Source organism: Schistocerca serialis, chromosome 1 (assembly GCF_023864345.2).
Source record: "Schistocerca serialis cubense isolate TAMUIC-IGC-003099 chromosome 1, iqSchSeri2.2, whole genome shotgun sequence".
Taxonomy (NCBI): Eukaryota; Metazoa; Arthropoda; class Insecta; order Orthoptera; family Acrididae; genus Schistocerca; species Schistocerca serialis.
The window spans coordinates 85,428,529-85,448,862 of record NC_064638.1 but is presented as its reverse complement, the minus strand read 5'-3'; the positions used below and the strand labels follow the sequence as shown (position 1 = coordinate 85,448,862).

The window sequence follows — 20,334 nt, the reverse complement described above, 5'->3', positions numbered from 1 at the left end:
TCTTATCACTCTCTCTGTCCATCTCCTCCTCCCCTCTCTAGTTCTGTCCCCTCCTCTCCCTCTCTCTCTCTGTCTATTTGTACATCTTCTCCTCCTGCTCTTTCTGTCCATCTCCGCGTCTACCCTTTCTCTGTCCAACTCCTCACTCCCCTCTCCTTGTCCATCTCCTGCTCTCCCCTCTCTGTCCATTTCCTCTTCCCTCCTCTCTATGCCCATCTCCTCTTCTTTCAGGAGGACGAGGGTTAAAACACGCGTCCAGCCGTCCTGATTTAGGTTTTCTGTGATTTCCCTAAACCACTTCAGGTAATCGCTGGGGTGGTTCCTGTGAAAGTGCACCAGATTTCCTTCTCCATCCTTCCATAATCTGGTGGGACCGACGACCTCGCTGTTTTCCTCTCCCCTGAATCAACCAATCAACCAATACTCCTCTTTCCTTCCTCTGTCCATCCACCACTCCCATCTCTTTGATCATCTCTGCCTCTTCCCTTCCCATGTCCATCTCCTCCTCTCCCATCTCATTTTACATCTTCTGCTCTTCCCTTTCTCTGTCCATTTTGTTCTCCTACTGTCTCTGTCCATGTATCCCTACATCCTCTCTGACGATCTCATACTCACCCCCTTCTTCCAGTTTCCATCTCCTTCCCACTCTATGTCTGTAAATCTCCTCCTCTCACCTTCTCTCTCCAGGCTATAACCTCCAACCCAATAGAAGGCTCCTGGTTCTTAGCATCACAGCAATTTTTTTTTCTGTTCGTAACTAATATGTATACCATAGTAAGTTGAAGTCGTTCCAGAAGTATAGGATGAAATTTTTACCCGGGGTTTCTAGCTTTCCTGAATTTCACATACATTTGACATAATTCACACGTATTTGTGAATATATTTACTCTGTACCTCTAGCTACTTTCTCCCTGCAGTTTAATATTCAAGCAGCTCAAAATCTGTGAAGTCGTATCTCCTCAACTATGTGTCGTAGAGTGACGTAATTTTGCTGGTTCATCCTGTAGTCTCCAAGATGTATTTTATGTAGATTTAGTTGTAAAGCAGTAATAAATTAAAATATCGTGCTTCATGTGGCAGATATACTGCAGAGAGAAAAGGTAGTAATCAACAAACTTTGTCCTTCCATTACTTTTGGGAGTTGTCAGCGAAAAAAGGTTTCTTGAAAGGTTTGAAATCACGTCTAAAGATTTTTGAAACTCACTTACTGATCTTCTCTTCAAATAATATATACACAAGCCATTAGTAAACTATCAATCTACAGAAATCTAAGTGCCATAATAAAAAATAATCCATTATCTCTATCAGTGGGAACTCTTGGCGAACAACACATAAATGATCATGCATATTCTCTTATACGTCTTGTCCCAAGTAAAGGGCTAAAAATTATTATTTTTTTTAAGAAGAGAGCTGTACGCAAGTACACCTGGAGCGCAAGGGGGCAACAGTTAATAAAGCAAGCTAGTACTCTTACGGCTACCTAGTGGTAGCAAAAATAGCTATGCTCCCTAGATGGAAGACAACTTAAAGATTTCAAACAAGAAGGGAAGAGGGTCTGAACGTCTACTTTATTACAAGATGACATTATAAAACAACTATATCAAAACAGATTGAATCCCTGCATAAACCAGACAGATACAAGTCACAGTTTGGAAACAGAATGGCAAAACATAAAGCTATGTGTTAACAGGCCGCAAATAAATGAATCTCTGGGAAAAAAAGAATAACAGAAGTAATAGAAAGGGACAGATTATGGAACGAAGATATCGCAAGAACAGCTGAGGGAAAGAAACGCGTCTGTCAGATATATTCAGGGCGAAAACAGAATTTGTGAAATAAGAATATAAAAATAAAAGGAATAAAGTAAAACCTGTTGTTAGGAAAAAAATGAAGAATTTGGAATAATTTTGTCAGCAAAACTGAACACGATATCCATGGAAGACAGGCTATAGCTTACAAAATGATAAAGCATTTAAATGAAACAGAAAAATAAACAACAAGCCTAAAATTAATACCAGACTATAAATGGATTGCACATTGTAAAAAGCTCTGGTCTAACAAAGGCCAAGCATTAGAAAAGAACCCACCCGAAAGGAACAAAGAATAGAACGAACATCTCATAGTGATCAAAGATGTAAACAGGGCCCTGGATAAAATAAAAAAACCGGACATCAACGGGATCTGATGGCATGAAAGTGGAGTTGCTTCAATGTGGATGCTTATTTTTAAAGCTTAGACTTCTTCATTTATACAGTACGTCTTGGAAAAGACGTCAAATCCCGAAACCATAGACAGTTGTAAACATCATACCAATCTTTAAAAAAGTTAAACGAATGAATACAATAATTACCGTGGTACAACATTAACAGACACTGTGTACAAGAATTGTGCCAAAGTAAAATATCAACGTCTACAAATCAGTGCCGAAAATCTGTTATCTGTACAGCAAAAGAGTTTCAGAAAAGCGAGATCCTGTACTGATAAAGTTCTCACATTTAAACAAATTGTAGAGGAACAAAGAGAGTTATACACGCAAATACATTTCGCATTTATAGACTTAGAGAAAGCCGTCGATCATTTAGGTAGGAAAACTTTATGGAATATGTTTCACAAGAAAGGATATTCCTATTAAATAGTAAAGGTGACAGAAAGTCTATTTAGGTGGACAAAAACATGAAGAAAGACCAACAATGCTGTATCAGAAGATATAACTATAAACCAAGGCGTCCGACAAGGGTGTAGCTTATCACCTACACTTTTTGATATATACATTGATGATAAAACTGAAACAAGGTAACAACAAACTGATCCGATCTTAAAGATTGTCACATAACATATTTTTCAATCCAAAGATTTTTACAGACTATCTTGAAATCGTACAGAATAGCGGAATTTCCGTACAAAGATCCATCTATAAAATCAACGAAGTTTCTAAAGAATACGCTACATCCATTCCAAAAAGAAATGTGACTATTTTCAAAGGGACGAAACTGGTGAGGAAACAAAACCATCGGACAAGTTATGTGCGTCACCTTCGAAATGTTACCAGCTACTAGAATGAACTCAACATTGACAACAAACTGTAGAAATATCAAATGATATGCAGATCAATTAATCCAATATTTAGAAATAAAGTGAGAAAAGGCTTAAAAATAAAGTTTTATAATGGTCGCCCACACATTGCTATCTGGAAGTGAAACATGGACAACTAATAAAAGGTAGGCAATAGAATTCAAGTAGCATAAATGAAATTACTAAGAGCTGTAAAGGACTACGCAACTTTAGGTAGACTGATAAACGAAGACATATGAGCAGAACTTGTGTTATGTGCTATAAATGAGAAAATCAAGTCTAACCGATAAAGTTGGCTAGAACAACTACAAAGAATGCCAGGTTCTAGACTACCAAAACAAGCCCCAAATTTCAGACCTTTAAGTACAAAAAAGCTGGCTGGATACTTAGAAGAACGAACAGGCATATGACCTAGAACATGATCGAACAAGAATTATAACGGACTACATGTCACGCTGCGCCCCCCCCCCCCCCTACTCAACAACACACACACTCTGACACACTCCTCTTTGATAGGTAGGTGGTTCATGCCCCACAGCGATTGTTTCCAGACAGTAAGTGATATGTGTACCAAGTTCTTAAGTTTGGTTGAAATCGGCCAGTAGTTTAGGATACATATGTAACCTACATCTCTCACCAGTTGAGAACGTTTAGAACTTTACGGGCAGTACCCGCCAACAGTCCCGGGATTCTGATGGTCTAACGCGTCACTTGGACAGAATTTGGCACAGTATCCTCAGCAGTATATCCAACAACTGTATCAACCAGTGCGAAGCCGAATAATTGCATGCATAAGGGCGAGAGGTAGACCAACGTGTTACAGACTTGCTCAATACGTGAAGCTTTTCCTCTTGACAAAATCTGTGGTGTCACCGCCAGACACCACACTTGCTAGGTGGTAGTTTTAAATCGGCCGCGGTCCATTTAGTACATGTCGGACCCGCGTGTCGCCACTGTGTGATCGCAGACCTAGCGCCACCACAAGGCAGGTCTCGAGATACGATATAGCACTCGCCCCAGTTGTACGGACGACATTGCTAGCGACAAGACGGACGAAGCCTTCCTCTCATTAGCCGAGAGACAGTTAGAATAGCCTTCTGCTGAGTCCATGGCTACGACCTAGCAAGGCGCCAGTAGCCTTACCTAGTTTGAGAGTTATCGTATAAATGTCTCAAGAAGAACGATGTATACAACCAAGATTAAAAGTTAAGTATAAAGCAGCTACGTACTTTTCTTGCTACCATTCAATAGTTATCCTGTTTCAGACTTGACGCCAGTCGGCGTGTGTGTACGCGTGCCTTTCTTTCGGCTCCCTTCCCAGTGTGGCGTAGCAAGCTTGTTACGCCACAACAAAATCATCCAATTTTTCAGTAATTGTAATCATTTGTTTGTCTGTATATGTTGATTAATTCCACTCACTTCCGTCACACTCGGATAATTTCTTCGTGGGGCATCGTTTTATTTGTCTTACAGTGTATTTATGGATTCGTGCGGCAATAATACAGTGCGGTTTGTGGTGAAGTGACCTACTTACACAACTTAAGATTTCGAGTGCTGATATGGAGACAGGGAGGTGAAAAGAGCTGAATTGTACATCATACTCTGAGTGTTATTTGTATGAGGTTTTTCACACATATTTGGACAAATTTCCGGTTGGATTTTCTGTCTGGCGGAGACACACAACACGTAACATGTAACCTCTCAGGGAAAATAACGTTAGCGGCAACCTGTCCAAACAGTACGGTTGCTGGGCGACAGTATATAAAAAACAAAATACTTGACAAATCATGGGTGGGAAACTGAACACTAATGGTGGACATAGCGACTCGTGGGCCAAATACTGAAGGAAAAGAAGAAGAAGAATGCTAATTGAAGTAGTAACTATAGTTTCGTTTCAATCACTGGATGTCGCTATCAAAGCAATCTTGCACAAGAAAGAACACAAGAAGACCCAGAGGAAGAGTACCACAGATGTAGTCGAAACGTTGGTTTTATTCGCTGATGGTTATTTTACACTGCGTCGTGGTAGCACACCCAAAAAATTTTTTGTTCACTTCCACACATTTGTCGATCAATGCTAAAAAATCCCTCTACTCAAGGATATTGCTGGAAAGATAGGGCACAACCGTTTAAAAATGAAACATGGTACTTTACTGGCGAACACTGTCGAAGATGAGTGCTCATTGGCACTCAATGATTTGAACCAGTTTGGAGCACACGTATTCCTGTCAGCATTGTAATGTTTCACACGAGAGGTCAGTAAACTCCGTCTGGATCATCACACACATTCTATATTTCAATGCACGACCATTTCTCTGTCAAGTACTGAAAAAGGAAAGATGTAGTTCCAGGTTAAATCTTTCAATTCGTTAGTCATCCGTAATGTAAAAAAAGTAAATAAAATCGTATTGCGTGGTTGCTAGGAGACTGTAACGTGTAATTTTAACCACCTAACAGAGAACAGTTTCTTTGTTCACAAACTTTGGCTATGCCAGTGTAAGTGTAGCACACATACCACGGACCAAGTTCTCTGGGAAATGGACATTCGTTGGACATTGCAGTGCTGCCGATGCTAAGTTTTGGATTTGAGCAGAAGTGTGTTTTGCAGTAACTGGGGCGCGGAGTCCACAGCAGAGCTGGCGAAAGAAGATTCCGGCAGCGGTGTTGCGTGAGCGATGTGATGCGAGCGCAGTGCGCCGCTGGACCGCTCGAACATTCGAGCGATGCAACGTCCAGCCCTGCGGTGCTGCTAATCTATCGTTGTCTGTACAGCGCAGCCGCTTTGGGGAGCCGCTAGAGACACTTATCACCTGACTCAGAAAAAAATATTCGGCGAAAAATTTGATTGTCTCCAAATTTACAGCCTGATAAGTTCGCTCGATAAATGATTGAATTTTGTTTCATCGTTACTGTGCTGCATCAAATTTAGTAAACCATGCCTCGAAAGCTTAAGAGTACGCAGAGGCGGAAGTACATGGCGTAGACTTTGCGTCTGGACCATTTTAAGTCATGCATTCCTGCACGTGAAACGTAGCTAACGTATTTAAAGTCGAGAGCAGGACCATGTCAGTGTCACTTCTCTTGACCTTGACTTAAATGTGTGCATGAGGGTTACACGCAATCCTGTCCATGAACAATATAACTCATGTGGTCGTTACAGCCGTCGTATTTCATATACAGTTTGACATATCGAAACGAGGTCTTTCGCAAATGATAACACACAAAAATGTGCTTATTTTTCCGTATGGTTAATATTCCAAACATTTTTATCTATCGAAAGGTGGACATAACTATAGTTTCTTTGATGCAACAATGTACATTCTTTAATCGCATTTACTACCTCGTCTATGAAGAATACTGTGTCAGTGCACATGTTAATGTTTATGTTGTTCTATGTGGGCTACTTGGATTTGATGGAAACCTGACTGTTTTTATGTCACAAGATCTAAACAGTAAGTAACTTATTTTCAATTATTTCTGTTCATATTCAGACATTTCGTTTACTTACAGCTTTTAGAATTCCTTACAGCTACATTTAATGACATCAGCTTGCAACTACTCTCTCTAGCACACCTATTGGTTTTTAGACAAAGACGTCTTATACTAATATTTCAGTCTTTTTCATAGTGTAAAGCGAAGTACAGGATGCCTGTCAGCATCTTCACAATGCACACGTCCTGTAGGGGAATCCAGCACATACCGCATGAGCGTCCCCACTGATCAAAGACTGATTAATACTAATGTAGGGATATAATTAGCTTTGTCCGCCTCCGTAGCGTAGCGGTAGCGTTACCGCCTACCACGCAGGGGCCCCAGGTTCGATTTCCGGCAGGGGACCGGGTGTTGTGTGTCCTTCATCATCATTGATTCGCAAGTCACCAAAGTGGCATCAACTAAAAAGGACTTGCAGTGCGACGGCCGAACTTCCCCGAATGGGGACTGCTGGCCAGCAATGCCATATGATCATTTCGTTTTTCATAATTAGCTTTAACGTGCCAATGCTAATTGTAACGATACAACACTTGATTGCCAAAATAACGAGTCTATCTTTGATTAACCTGTACATCCAAGATAGATTATTATTACATATAATTTGATATGGTGTTAGTGCCCTCTTTTATCGACCTGCATATGATTGCGTGACATTTGGAATCAACAGAAAAGGCTTCCCAGCACAAATATGTGACTGAAATGGAAAGAAACGGTAACGCCTGTCACACCTCGACGTACCCCTGCTACGCACTTCACTAGTTTGCGGGCTATAACTGTAGACGTACATGTACACAACGTTCTTGAACAGGACTCATCAAAATTTCAGACATTGTAACTTAAAACACAAACCCCAATCGGCGTCCACTTTGCGCGAAAGCTTGAAAGCATCTGATCGCGTCCGCTTCGCTGCATCGCGTGCTGCACGCTCATGGGGTAGGACGATTTGACCTGTGGTGACTGTTCGATAATTCTGCACGGTCGCTGAGTTACGTCGTGGTCGCAACAGTTACCTCATGTAGGACAACGCCTGAGGCGTTGCCATGGAAATGTATCCCTAATCGCGTTGGTCGAGATAGGTGTGCAGAACAGACGTGCCAAGCCTGTGGGCTGTCAGGGACGTTCTTTCGCCGACTGCTGTGATAGAGGTAAGGAGAACTTCCAGGAACAGATTTACATGAATAAATTAATGAATATTGAGTGATAAATTAATGTTCGGGTTAGAAAGCGGCAAAATGTAAGGGAGACGGACTGTTAATTATTGGTGCAGATATAAATTGACAAGAAATGATTAAACAAATAATATGCTGGTTAAGAGTGGCATAAGTGCTTAAACCATTAACTTTGAGGGATAAACACGTATATTATGTTTCACCTAAACTCTGTGGATGTTGTGTTAATGTACCAGAATGCAGTAACCAGAGTGGAAATTGTTGTTAAAATGTTTTGGTTTGAAGGATAAGATACGTATACATCCAAATTGGATAGCCCGTCAAAAGCTTAACACTGATCGAGCACGAAAGGAGGAGGAAAGTGTACTGAACTGTGGAAAAAGAGGAAAGAGTGAACCGTCCATATTTAAAATATGTGCAATATGGAGCAATATCAGCGTCCCTCGTGTCGTGGTTGGGTGCTCCGGCAATTAGCTTGCGACGCGGGAGATTCAGGTTCAAATTTCCCTCGGGCCTAAAAAAATTTTTTTTCACAAAATTACGAACTATCCGTGCGGTCATCAACGTGTTTGTTCGTTGTATTCAAATTTGTGTGTGTGTGTGTCTTGGCGGAATCTCAGTTTGCAGCAGCAACGTGTAACGAAGGGACAATCAGACGTACGTACTCCTATTCGTTCTACCCATGTACCATATCTGTGGCCAAGCGGGGTAGCCACGCTGTCAGGGGCGTCTTGTCACGGTCCGCGCGGCTCCTCCCGTCGGGGGTTCGATTCCTCCCTCGGGCATCGGTGTGTGTGTGTGTGTGTGTGTGTGTGTGTGTGTGTGTGTGTGTGTGTGTGTGTGTTGTTTATAGCGTAAGTTAGTTTAAGTTAGATTAAGTACTGCGTAAGTTTAGGGACCGATGTGAATACAGCGAAAAGACACGTCGATGACCGGACGGAAACTTCGTAAATTTATGGATAAAAATTTTTGCGACTGAGTGAGATTTGAACTCAGATAACCCCCGATGCAGACCAACAGAATGACTACACACCCACGACATGGCGGTCATTAACGTTTGCTCGATACTGTACATATTAAATATGGACAGTTCGCTGTTTCCATTTTTCTTCTTTTTTCCACAGTTCAGTACCCCTTCTTCCTCTTTTCATGCGTGATCAGTGTTCAGTTTTTGAGGGGTTATCCAATGGGCAACTTACCACTAAACCTGAGTGGGGTGCGAAGGGGGATTTCTTTTGTTAGGTAGTACGGATTAATGAATATATATTAAATTATGATGGATAATTATCAAACTGTACGTAAATATGTTACTGGAACAACACACATTGTTACAGTTAGCAACCTTCCCGTGTTTATTCTTGTACGCAGTTCTCTCCTCCAATCCCACCGCTTCCACCGAGCCGGCCGGTGTGGCCGAGCGGTTCTAGGCGCTTCAGTTTTTGGAACCGCGCGACCGCTACGGTCGCAGGTTCGAATCCTGCCTCGGGCATGAATGTGTGTGATGTCCTTAGGTTAGTTAGGTTTAAGTACTTCTAAGTTCTAGGGGACTGATGACCTCAGATGTTAAGTCCCATAGTGCTCAGAGCCATTTGAACCAACCCTTCCACCTACTAAATAACATCCAACTGGCTTTAATTAAATTTGCGACCACTAGTGTCCACTGAAATGTAGGACATAGATTGAGTGGGGACCTTACAATCGTACACAATGTGTCACTGTGAGTAGGTGACTGTGTATGGTGTTTCCAGAACATAATGTTATTAACTACATGGAGAGAGAGAAGCAACAGTAAAACCCCGTATCAGTTCGTGGCCTGTTTCTTTCTAATAGCCTTAACGACCCCTCGAGTATCGTTTCAGCCCATGAGATCTTTTGATATAACGCAGAAGATCGTCGATGATAAGGACAAGCTCAACAGACGAAAAACTGGCGGTGAAATTTTCTCCCAGCATCAGTCCTCTAATTGGCCGCTCAGCTCCTACGGTAGGGAGTGTGGTGTCTTTGCTAGATCAACCACTCCTTGGTCTTCCCTCCCATTTTACCTCCGTTCATTTCCGCGGCCCAACTGAGCTCTCTACAGTTTCGACTTCTTTGCCTGACTTCTCCTGTCATTATTACTTTAGCCTCTCCAAGAAACAACTTTTTTGTGCCATTAAATAAGAACATTCTCATTTATTGTAACAAGAATTCATTACTCGTAGTTACAAAAAAACTTCACTCTGGAAACAAAATTTTGCTCTTTGAATTGAAAATGGTATCTTAATTTAAATTAAAAGCATTAAATGCTTTGCTCTTGTAGGAACTCATGTTCAATATTGTAATAAATTAAAAATCACCCTTTTTGAAACTGAAAATGAAAAGTCTTTGTTGTTTTTCATTTTTGAAACTAAAACTAAAGCAACTCATTCTTGAGTAACGAAATTAAAATTCACCCTACTTATAAACCTAATCAAATTTCATCAATCTCGATTTGCTGTGTAACGCTAGAATCCTCTTGTACAACCAGAAAGGCTAACAGAAATAAACAAATAGATGTAGCTGTGCCAGTGATGGATACGTACAGCTACTGAGGCGACAGGTTCCTCCACTTTTTAAGGTACCAATTCGTGTTTCGTTGCTGGCAGTCAGTATTCTGCGCACACATGAAACTGAAACGACTTTGAAGTTACATTAATATTAAGCATTTGAATATTACAGATCTGAAAATTAACGTGTACTTCCTCACAAGTCTCCTGAACATTGAGAGTCAGGCACGTAAAATTGTTAAACTCAAAAGAAATCAGTGCTACAGCTGTCTCACCAAGTGCAAACAAGAATGCATTTGACAATATTTAAGGCTGTAAAAATGAGCGAACCCATCTGGATACAACCATGAACAAGTTCAAGTTAGTGAGTCCCACGAAAGTTAATGCATCTTTTGATGAGCACAGCGCGTTTAGGAAACAAAACCTGAATACTCAAACGCCATCCTTACCTGTTTTAATACGCTCTCGCTGCTCGTATCACCTGATACCATTGTAAATGCAACAGTTGCACCTGTGACCGAATAGCGGAGTGCCTGCGTGTTTATACTGGGGCTTGTAATGAACACTTCAGTAATGCCCTTCAGTAACACTGCCGAGAGTGACTCAAAACGAAGTCAATTCAAGACGTTAACGATGAGAAACTAAACGCTTAAAATGCTTCCAAAAGGGTAAGCTTTTTGTTTGAATGATAAACAATTGTCATGGAGGAGTCATGTAATGGTCGCCGACAGAATTCCGCAACATCAATATATTCAATAGTCCAGTCACAGTTTCTCACAAAACGATTTTTCATTAATTGAAAACAGATACGAAAGGTACGACAGACGTTTACAACAAGATCTTAAAACCACCTGGACATTTGGAGGGACGTGAGGTCCCATACACCTATAGATTGGTAAAGCCAGTATAAAAGGCTATGCTTGCTTAGAAAAAGCATCCTTTCAACCAGAGAATTTATTTCTTCCAGTTTTCAAATAAACAAGCGGATTTGATAAAGGCTCAAGTGGAACTCTGCCTACAAATCATAGGACGCTTGGAACCTGCGTTTCAACTCACCACCGTCCAAAATGTTTAGAGCAGATATTGGAAAGTAATGCGAATATGTCACTAGTGCGTGTATGTAATGCAGTTCTCACACATTCAAGAGAAAAACCACCTACCATGAAAAGAAAATCGATAAGCACACCAGTTTTAAGGACGTGACACCACTTTACACAGCATTAAAGAACTTAAGATAATGTAAGCAGAGACTTTACAATGCATGCCATCAATCAAGCGTGGAAATAACAGAAAGTTTATTCTTTCAGCTAAAAGCCATTTAGAATTTTCAAAATTATTTATTTTGATAGTTAAAAGTAATAAATCATTCTAGTGGAGAGAGGTGGAAATCAAGCTTCAATCAGATTAACTGAGGCTCTGCACCTACAGCTATCTAGTTGACTACCCTGCGTCCCAAGAATGAATACTGTGAAACGACCTAACGTCCACCCAGCTGGAAGATGTTCCCTCTCGTACCTTATTCAAAGTGCTGACGGTCAGTAGCCCACCTGGCCTAATTAAATCGAGCAGACTTGGCGCAACACTTAAGCAGCCCTCACACGGGACGTAAGAGCGGTCGAGCACATGGAGCTGCTCGAGTTTTCTGATGCTACAACTTGGAATTTCACAACTTTCCGGAGCGTGAAACACTGAATAAGACAGCTTTTGTGAAGAGAAATGTGCCAAATGCGATACGAGAAAGTGTTGTACAAGAGAAGGAGAACTTGGGAGACACCATATTGTATTACATCATTTGCAGCTGACGCCCGTATTGTGTGTGTTTTATAGTTCACGTAGCACGAATATGTGTTGTTTCTGCACCGGCACACTGAGAATATCTCAATAACACTTCGTTCCTTATACGATTTTTTGTAATAGAATGACTGGGAACGTCTTATCTGTGGTTAAAGAATTTTCATATTTCGTGGTTTTCGTGTTATAAATTGTTTTTTGAAGGTACACAGTTTCAAGACAACGACACATTTAAGATTTGTGATACATTTTTCGTTGTTGTTGTCGTATTCAGTAAAAGAGTGATATGATGCTGCTCTCCTTGCTAGTCTATCCTGTGGAAATCTCTTCACCTCTGAATAACTATAACAACCGAAATCTATTTTCACTTGCTTCTTTTTTTCAATCTTTGGGCGTCCTTTACAATTTTTATGCCCCCCTCCCACCAACCACATGACCTAACTGACAATTCCTTTTTGCTTCAGGGTCTGTCCAATAAGCCCACCCTTTCTTTTAGTGCTAGGCGCTTCTCATTTACCCTATTCCAATTAGTACCTCCTGATTTGTTATTCGATCTACCCATCTAATCTTCAGCATTCTTCTGTAGCATCACATTTCAAAAGTTTATATTCTCTTCTAGTCTGAGGTACTTATGGGACGCGTTCCATTTCCATACGGGGATACACTGCAGACAAACGCCTTCTGAAAAGCCTTCCTAACACATACATTTACATTAAATGTTAAAAAATTACTTTTCTTAGAAATAATTTTCTTGCAGTTGCAAGCGTATATTGTAGGTATTCCTTACGTTGGCCGTTGTCAGTTATTTTGCTACCCAAATAACAAAACGCCTGATTTAAAAACTTGTTTTACATTTATTGATGATCACTTTTTTTGCCTTGATTTGTTAAAATTAAATATCGCCTAGAGCTCTCACAATACGGTAATATCGAGGTTATATTTCTACTCAATACAAGTTCAGTGTAATGTAGTATATAGAGGCGCAGAGCTGGAAAGTGAGATGCACTTGATTTGTGTCCTATTCAGAGTACTTTTTTACGTGCACTAACGTTTTTTAAAGATTATGGATCTTTATTAGCAGTATGTTCAGTAATATTTGATGTTATATGCAATATGGCTGCTCTCACTGAGGAGTGCGTTTGTTCGATTTTGTGAACATGGCAGGAACATGGACCAAGATGTTCCAAGTCCGATTTCTTTGTCAGTGCCTGGTTCGATCGCAGTTCGGTATTTATTTTTGCATCCATTCAAAAAAAAGTTTCCAGATTGGAGGATGCATAATTTATTTGTGTATATTCCTTGTGACCGTGTCCTTAAACTTACATGCATGTACACATTCATACACACGTGCACATACGCACACGCACACGTGACCGCTGACACACACACACACACACACACACACACACAAACTTACAAGAAGCACACAAAATTTAACAGTAATATTACAGTAAATAAATGATTTTTTTTTTCAGCTTTATCTGTAAGAGAGTTTGCTCTACCTGCAGTAGGAGATCTTATACATATGTTACTCAATATAAATGGATATTTAATAAGGGTGGACAAGAGGACATGTGCTTTTTAAATAGCAATTTTATAAGCTTACATTTTCGTAAAAAAGGTGTATTATTTGCCAGTCAGATAAAAGCAGCCGCTGGATAGCATATTAAGATGAGTAGTACTTTTCTAAGTGCGCACCAACCACTATAGAAACCACGTCGCGGCGCTTTACGATGGCAAACACAACTCTTATGAGGACGGCTTAGTGATATGTTTAACGGATGTTCAGCCGGCCGCGGTGGTCTAGCGGTTCAGGCGCTCAGTCCGGAACCGCGCGACTACTACGGTCGCAGGTTCGAATCCTGCCTCGGGCATGGATGTGTGTGATGTCCTTAGGTTAGTTAGGTTTACGTAGTTCTAAGTTCTAGGGGACTGATGACCACAGATGTTAAGTCCCATAGTGCTCAGAGCCATTTGTACCAATTTTTTAACGGATGTTCGTTACGGAGTCTATGCAAAACTAATGCGCGGAAGCTTTTAATCGTTTCCTGCTGTAACGTGGCCCTGTTTCTTTATCATATGTCAATATAACATACAGAAACTTGACGATATTAGTGTCAACCGTTGGTCTCTTACGTGTAGGACCCTTTCAACCTCCAGATATGGTGTGACATATGCAATAACAATGATTTGTTCTCTGATTTATGCTTTCATCACTTCCAGTGAATCACTCCCGACCAAGATATATAAGTTCTACAAGTGAGTTTATTTTAATCTGTCTGAACATTGATGTAAGCCTCCTTCTCTCAGAAAATAGATTGTTACAAAATATAAAGTGGAAATAAGAAAGAAAAATTAGTATTCTTAAATCGCCAGTGCATCACTACATTGTCCACTTCATGTACTGGAAGAAAAAAATTCGAAATATACTGAGGAAATAAAGGCTGTTGCACTCTCGGTTCAAAAGAGAACACGAAAATGACAACAAGGAAAGCTTATCAGAAATTAGTGAGTCTGTAAAAGGATTATATAACAACTACCAAGAGATCTGGCCGAGAATCCGAGAAGATTCTGGTTCTATGTAAAATCGCTAAGCGGAGCTAATGCTTCTAATCAGCAACTCGTTGACCAGTCTGATATTGTAGCTGAAGACAGCAACAGGAAAACCGTAGTTTTAAATTTGGCGTTTAAGAAATCGTACACGTAGGAGAATCATACAGATATACGGTCATTTGACCATCGCATAGACTCCCGTATGGAGGACTTAGTAATAACGCTCCCTTGTGTAGAGAAACAAATGGAAATGTTGGAAACAAGTCGCCATGTCCGGATGGAATCTCAGTTTCCTTTAAATGTTTGCGCGATAGAGTAATTAGAGTAATTGTGGTGGAAATACTCTAGGGTATTGCACATAACTTAGCTTGCATTTCTGGCGAATCTCTCGCCAGCGCAAAGTCACAAGTGAGTGGGCAAAAAGCGCACATGACTTCTGCAGATAAGAAGAGTAAAAAACGCAACGGCAAAATTGCAGAGCATTAGCCTTAATTGCGGTTTGCTGCAGAATTCCTGATCACATTCTCAGTTAGAATATAGTAAATTTCCTTGAGATTGTAGGCTTCTGTCCACTAAATACCACGGTTTTTAAAAGCATCGCTCGTACGAAACTCAGTTAGCCCTTTTCTCACATGATATCCTGCGAACTATGGATGAAGGGCAACACGCTGATTCCATTTTCCTAGGTCTGCGTAAAGCATTTGACAGTGTGGCACACTCCACATTGTCACAGAAAGTACGAACATATGGCATAGTTTCCCAGGTATATGAGTTCTCGAAGACTTCTTAAATAATAGGACCCAGTACGTTGTCCTCGACGGCGACTGTTCATCAGAGGAAAGGATATCGTCAGATATGCCCCAGGGAAGAGTAACAGGACCGGTATTATTTTCTATACACATACATGATTTGACAGACAGAATGGGCAGCATTCGGTGGCTGTTTGCTGGTGATTCTGTAAGAGGATACAAAGTGAGTTGGTCAAAATTACTAGTTGGTATGATGAATGGCAACCTGCTCTAAACGTGGAAAAACGTGACACAGTAACGTCGTTTGAATATCTGGGCATAACTCTAAAAAACGATACAAAATGGGATGATCATGTAAGGATTGTAGGAGAGAAGGTGAATGGTTGACTTCGGTTTATTGCGAGAAATTTAGGAAAGTGTTATTCATCTTTAAAGTAGATCACATATAAAAGACTAGAGCAAGCTATTCTTGGGTACTGCTCGAGTGTTCCCGATCCACACCAGATCGGATTAAAGGAAGACATCGAAGAATCTGACAGACAGACTGCTAGATTTGTTATTGGTAGGTTAGAATAACAGGCAAACATTACGGTGATGCTTTGGGAATCCATGAAGGGAAGGCGACGTTCTTTTCGAGGAGTACTACTGAGAAAATTTAGAGAACCGACTTTTGAAGTTAACGGCAGAAAGATTCTACTATCGCCAACGTATAATCCCCGTAAGGGCGGCGAAGAAAAGATACGAGAAATTAAGACTCATACGAAGTCATATAGAAAGTCATTTTTCTCTCGCTCTGTTGCAAGTGAAACAGGAAAGGACACGTGTAGTAGAGGTACAGCATACTCTCCACCATGCGCCGTACATTAGCTTTAGGAGTATGTTTGTAGATGTAGAATCAATGTACCTATGGTTAGTTTTGTAGACTTTTTCGTAACTACATCTTCCAAATGTGTGTTTAAATGCTAAATAAGTACACGAGGCCAAAAATGTTTTATTACAAAAACATCTGAACTTAGTAACGTCTAACAACGCCCCTAGCTCTGATAATTGCGTCATTTCGGGAAAGAAGAGAATCCACAAATTTCTTCAGTTACGCCCACTGCAGCTGAAGTCGCTCATTAATGATCAGATCCTGTAAAGGTATCCTATTGCTTGGATCATGGGTGGTACGTTCCATCCTCTGCCTACGAAAAGTCCTACAATGTAGCTGGCCAGTCAAAGTGCGACAGAGTACCTCGATGACGGTCAAACCAGGAACGCATGCGTATGGTCCTATGCACACGGTTGGTGTCACTCTGGAGGACGGAAATGTCCATGGCACACTCACTGCGAAAATGTAGAAGAAAGGATAATACCTAGTTGTTCAGACGGTTGAATTAAACGTCCTGTTTCATGTTCTTGGTAACCTCAATGAGTGGAACCAAGTCAGGGTACGAAAACCAGCCTCAAAGCAAAACTATCTCCGGCCTGAACGATTACTTACACACCCTGTGGGTTGAACGCCTCGTTGGCCTGCCAGTGCATGCGACGCCTTGCTTAATTTGTAGGATGCAAAATCGCTACTGCGATACATGATATGATACTGCAATACCTGTGTTGTTCACGAAAATTGCGCCTTACTTCAGAACAACATGGAAACTACAAAATCGTATTTATCCTCCGACACCGGTGAAAGGACTTCCAATTGAAAAGTCTGCCCTTTACAGGAATAGACACTGAAGACCCAATGAAAATGGTACACCACTCTAATATCGTGTAGGGCGCCCACGAGCACGCAGAAGTGTCGCAAGACGACGTGGAATGGACTCGAATAATGTCCGAAGTAGTGCTGGAGGGAACTGACACCATGAATCCACCAGGTCTATCCATAAAAGCGTAAGAGTACGGGGGGGGGGGGGGGGTGGTTTCGGGATCTCTTCCGAAAAGTACGTTGCAGGACATCCCAGATATGCTCAATAATGTTAATGTCTAGGGAGTTTGATAGCCAGTGGAAGTGTTTAAACTCAAAAGAGTGTTCCTCGAGCCGCTCTGTCGCAATTCTGGTTGTGTGGGGTGTCGCATTGTCCTGCTTCAATTGTCCAAGTCTGTCGGAATGCACAACGAACATGAATGGATGCAGGTGATGAGACAGAATGCTTACGTACGTGTCACCTGTCAGAGTGGTATCTAGATGCATCAGGGACCCCATATCACGCCCCACACCATTACGCAGCCACCACCATCTTGAACAGTCCACTACTGACATTCAAGGTCCATTGGCTCATGAGGTTGTCTCCACACCCGTAAAAGCCCATTCACTCGATACAGTTTGAAACGAGATTCGTCCGGCCGGGTAACATGTTTCCAGTCATCAGCAGTCCAATATCGGTATTGACGGGTCCAGGCGAGTCGTAAAACTTGGCGTCGTGCAGTCATGGAGGATAGACGAGTGGGTCTTCGGCTCCAAAAGGTCATATCGATGATGTTTCGCAAGCTGACACTTGTTAATGGCTCAGCATTGAAATCTGCAGCAATTTGCGGAAGGGTTGAACTTCTGTCACGTTGAACCATTCTTTTCAGTCGTCGTTGGTCTCGTTCTTGAAGGATCTTTTTTTCAGCAGCAGCTATATCGGGGATTTGATGTTTTACCAGATTCCTGACATACACGGCACACTCGTGAAATGGTCGTACGGGAAAATCCTCACGTCATATCTGCCTCGGAGATGCTGTGTCAAACCGCTTGTGCTGCGACTATAACACCACGTTCAGACTCTCTTAAATCTTGATAACTTACCATTGTAGCAGCAGTAACGGATCTAACAACTACACCAGACACTTATTGTCTTATATGGACGTTGCCGACTGCAGGGCCATATTCTGCCAGTTTACATATCTTTTTATTTGAATACGCATGCCTATACCCGTTTCTTTGGCTCTTTAGTATACATAATGAATGTAAGAATGCAGGTTGTAGACACATGGTTCATAAGATATGGAAGTTTCGGCCTGATTGTGACACATGCTCGGATAGCGTACTGGTAAGGCGACTGCTCGCGGAAAGCCGGAAGTCCCAGTTCGGCACTTATTTACATTCCATTAAAGAGCTGGAGGGTGTCAACATTCAGACCTACGAGTACATGTCACCACACTACATGAATCCAGTCAGCTAGCTTCAACTTACCATATTTTTTGGCCAAGTGACTACGTGCAGCTCTGTGTGCCGCCAGCCGCTGTTGGCAATGGCCTTTTTACGATACACCCGACTCCAAATGTCCATTCCATGCATTTCCCTTGGCATTGTTCGCTCGGAAACTATCTGAGGTGGAACTGAATTCATTAACAGCAGCAATTCCTATCATGCTGCAAGCCAACTGTCATCGAATGGACATGACAATACCTGTCTATTAGGATATATTCACAACGGCAGTTCTTGCGTCTTGTTACAAGGTTGCGAGTTGTACACCATCTCATATAGATACTTTGGAGTCCACGTTAGTACACCAGTAAGTCGGGCAACTTCATTCACGATGTTGGTATGGGAACGTCCAAACACGAGATCTCCTTTCGGCCATTCCTCATGTCTCCTCGGCGATCTATCTTATTGCGCTGGTATCATACAATTAACAGTCACCTACACACCACTGTGCTGCCATGAATTACACCAGCGGTGAAGGGCCACTTGACCGACTGGTACCAATTCTACAATCATCTACAACTCTCCAAAGCGACCAGTGGATCCCTTTAAGTGGGTAAGAAATATTTTGACTGGTGAGATTATAAAAGTTATTGTAACACAGATTAGGCAACTCGTGTCATAATTAATATACAGATGAAACCGTTATTACATACGAGAGAGTGCCAGATAGAACTTCTTTTGTCTTTAGTTAACTTTATTAATAAATTAATTAAATACTAAATTTCATAGTTATTGTTACTTTATGTTGATCATTTACGTTCTGTATGCCATAGGCCTGTAGAGATACTCTGTGAACATAAAACATGCTCAGCAGGGAATGTAGTTTGATGAGAGGTAGAAATCGAAGCAGCACTGTGTCTGCGTTACTCACTGTCGTCGGATATCAGTCGTGCCTCATCTTTGTCGTCTGTGGTGACCTGAGTGCATGACAGACGATCGGAGGAGTGCATGCAAACGACGCTGTCAGGCCGCAGCTTGAACCAGTTGCAGATGCACGCGTCGCCAGAACATTTGCAGGAGTCGTGACTCTCTACAGCTGAAACGTACATAACATTTTGCGTGATTTACCGTTTGTCTTACAGCAAACAGCAGCGTATTGTTGCTGCTCGACTAATATCTACTGAGCAGAGTGTAAGCCTTGAGTTCATGCATGAAACCAAATGTATTCTATAATACCTTATAATATGTTCTTGTTTATTAATTTTTTCTCATATAGTACTTTGTTATGGTTGCTGATTACGGTAGTAGACATACTGTAACATGTCATATACCATACAGAAGGGACGAGTGTGCAGTGAACCTATCTTTTTGACTGACAGATTAATGAGGCACGGACCTTACTTTTTTTGTCTAATTGCTAATTCTGCCAGCGACACGGGGAAGGAGGAGATGGTTTCGCTCATTGTTGGTGTACCGCTCGTTGACGCAACTGTTCATGCTACTTAAACTAGGGAGAAAGCAATATTGTATCACTGCTGTTGTCACTGCGAGAAAGCAAATATCGTTCCTTCCTCAAGGACAAACAGTAATTTGCAGAAAAAGCGAAAAGAAGAAGATGAACAGACCACTTCCTCTTGGAGCAGCAATAAATCAACGGCATCGACAGTATCTGACTGTAATGAAGTAAGAAAGCAGCGTAAGGCACTGGAAGCCAAGTCGTAAATTGCGACAGATAACACTGCGAGGATATCTATGATTGTAGACCGGCTGACTCCTCCTCCTGCTCACTCGCCTAGCATTGACATGAGCAAGTCAGTAACAGGATCCACATCAGCGAAAAGAGAAGATCTGTGCCCAATGCTTGTCCC

At 41.5% G+C, this 20,334-nt stretch overlaps 1 protein-coding gene across 1 annotated transcript in view; it reads right to left on the bottom strand.

Annotated features, from left to right (window-relative positions):
* The window catches only part of LOC126457019 (uncharacterized), a 76,112-nt gene that overhangs the window by 29,441 nt on the left and 26,337 nt on the right, over window positions 1-20,334 (bottom strand). Inside the window, exon 2 of the mRNA XM_050092994.1 lies at window positions 19,398-19,562. Coding sequence (XP_049948951.1) covers window positions 19,398-19,562 — 165 coding nt within the window. The remainder of the gene's footprint in view (window positions 1-19,397; window positions 19,563-20,334) is intronic.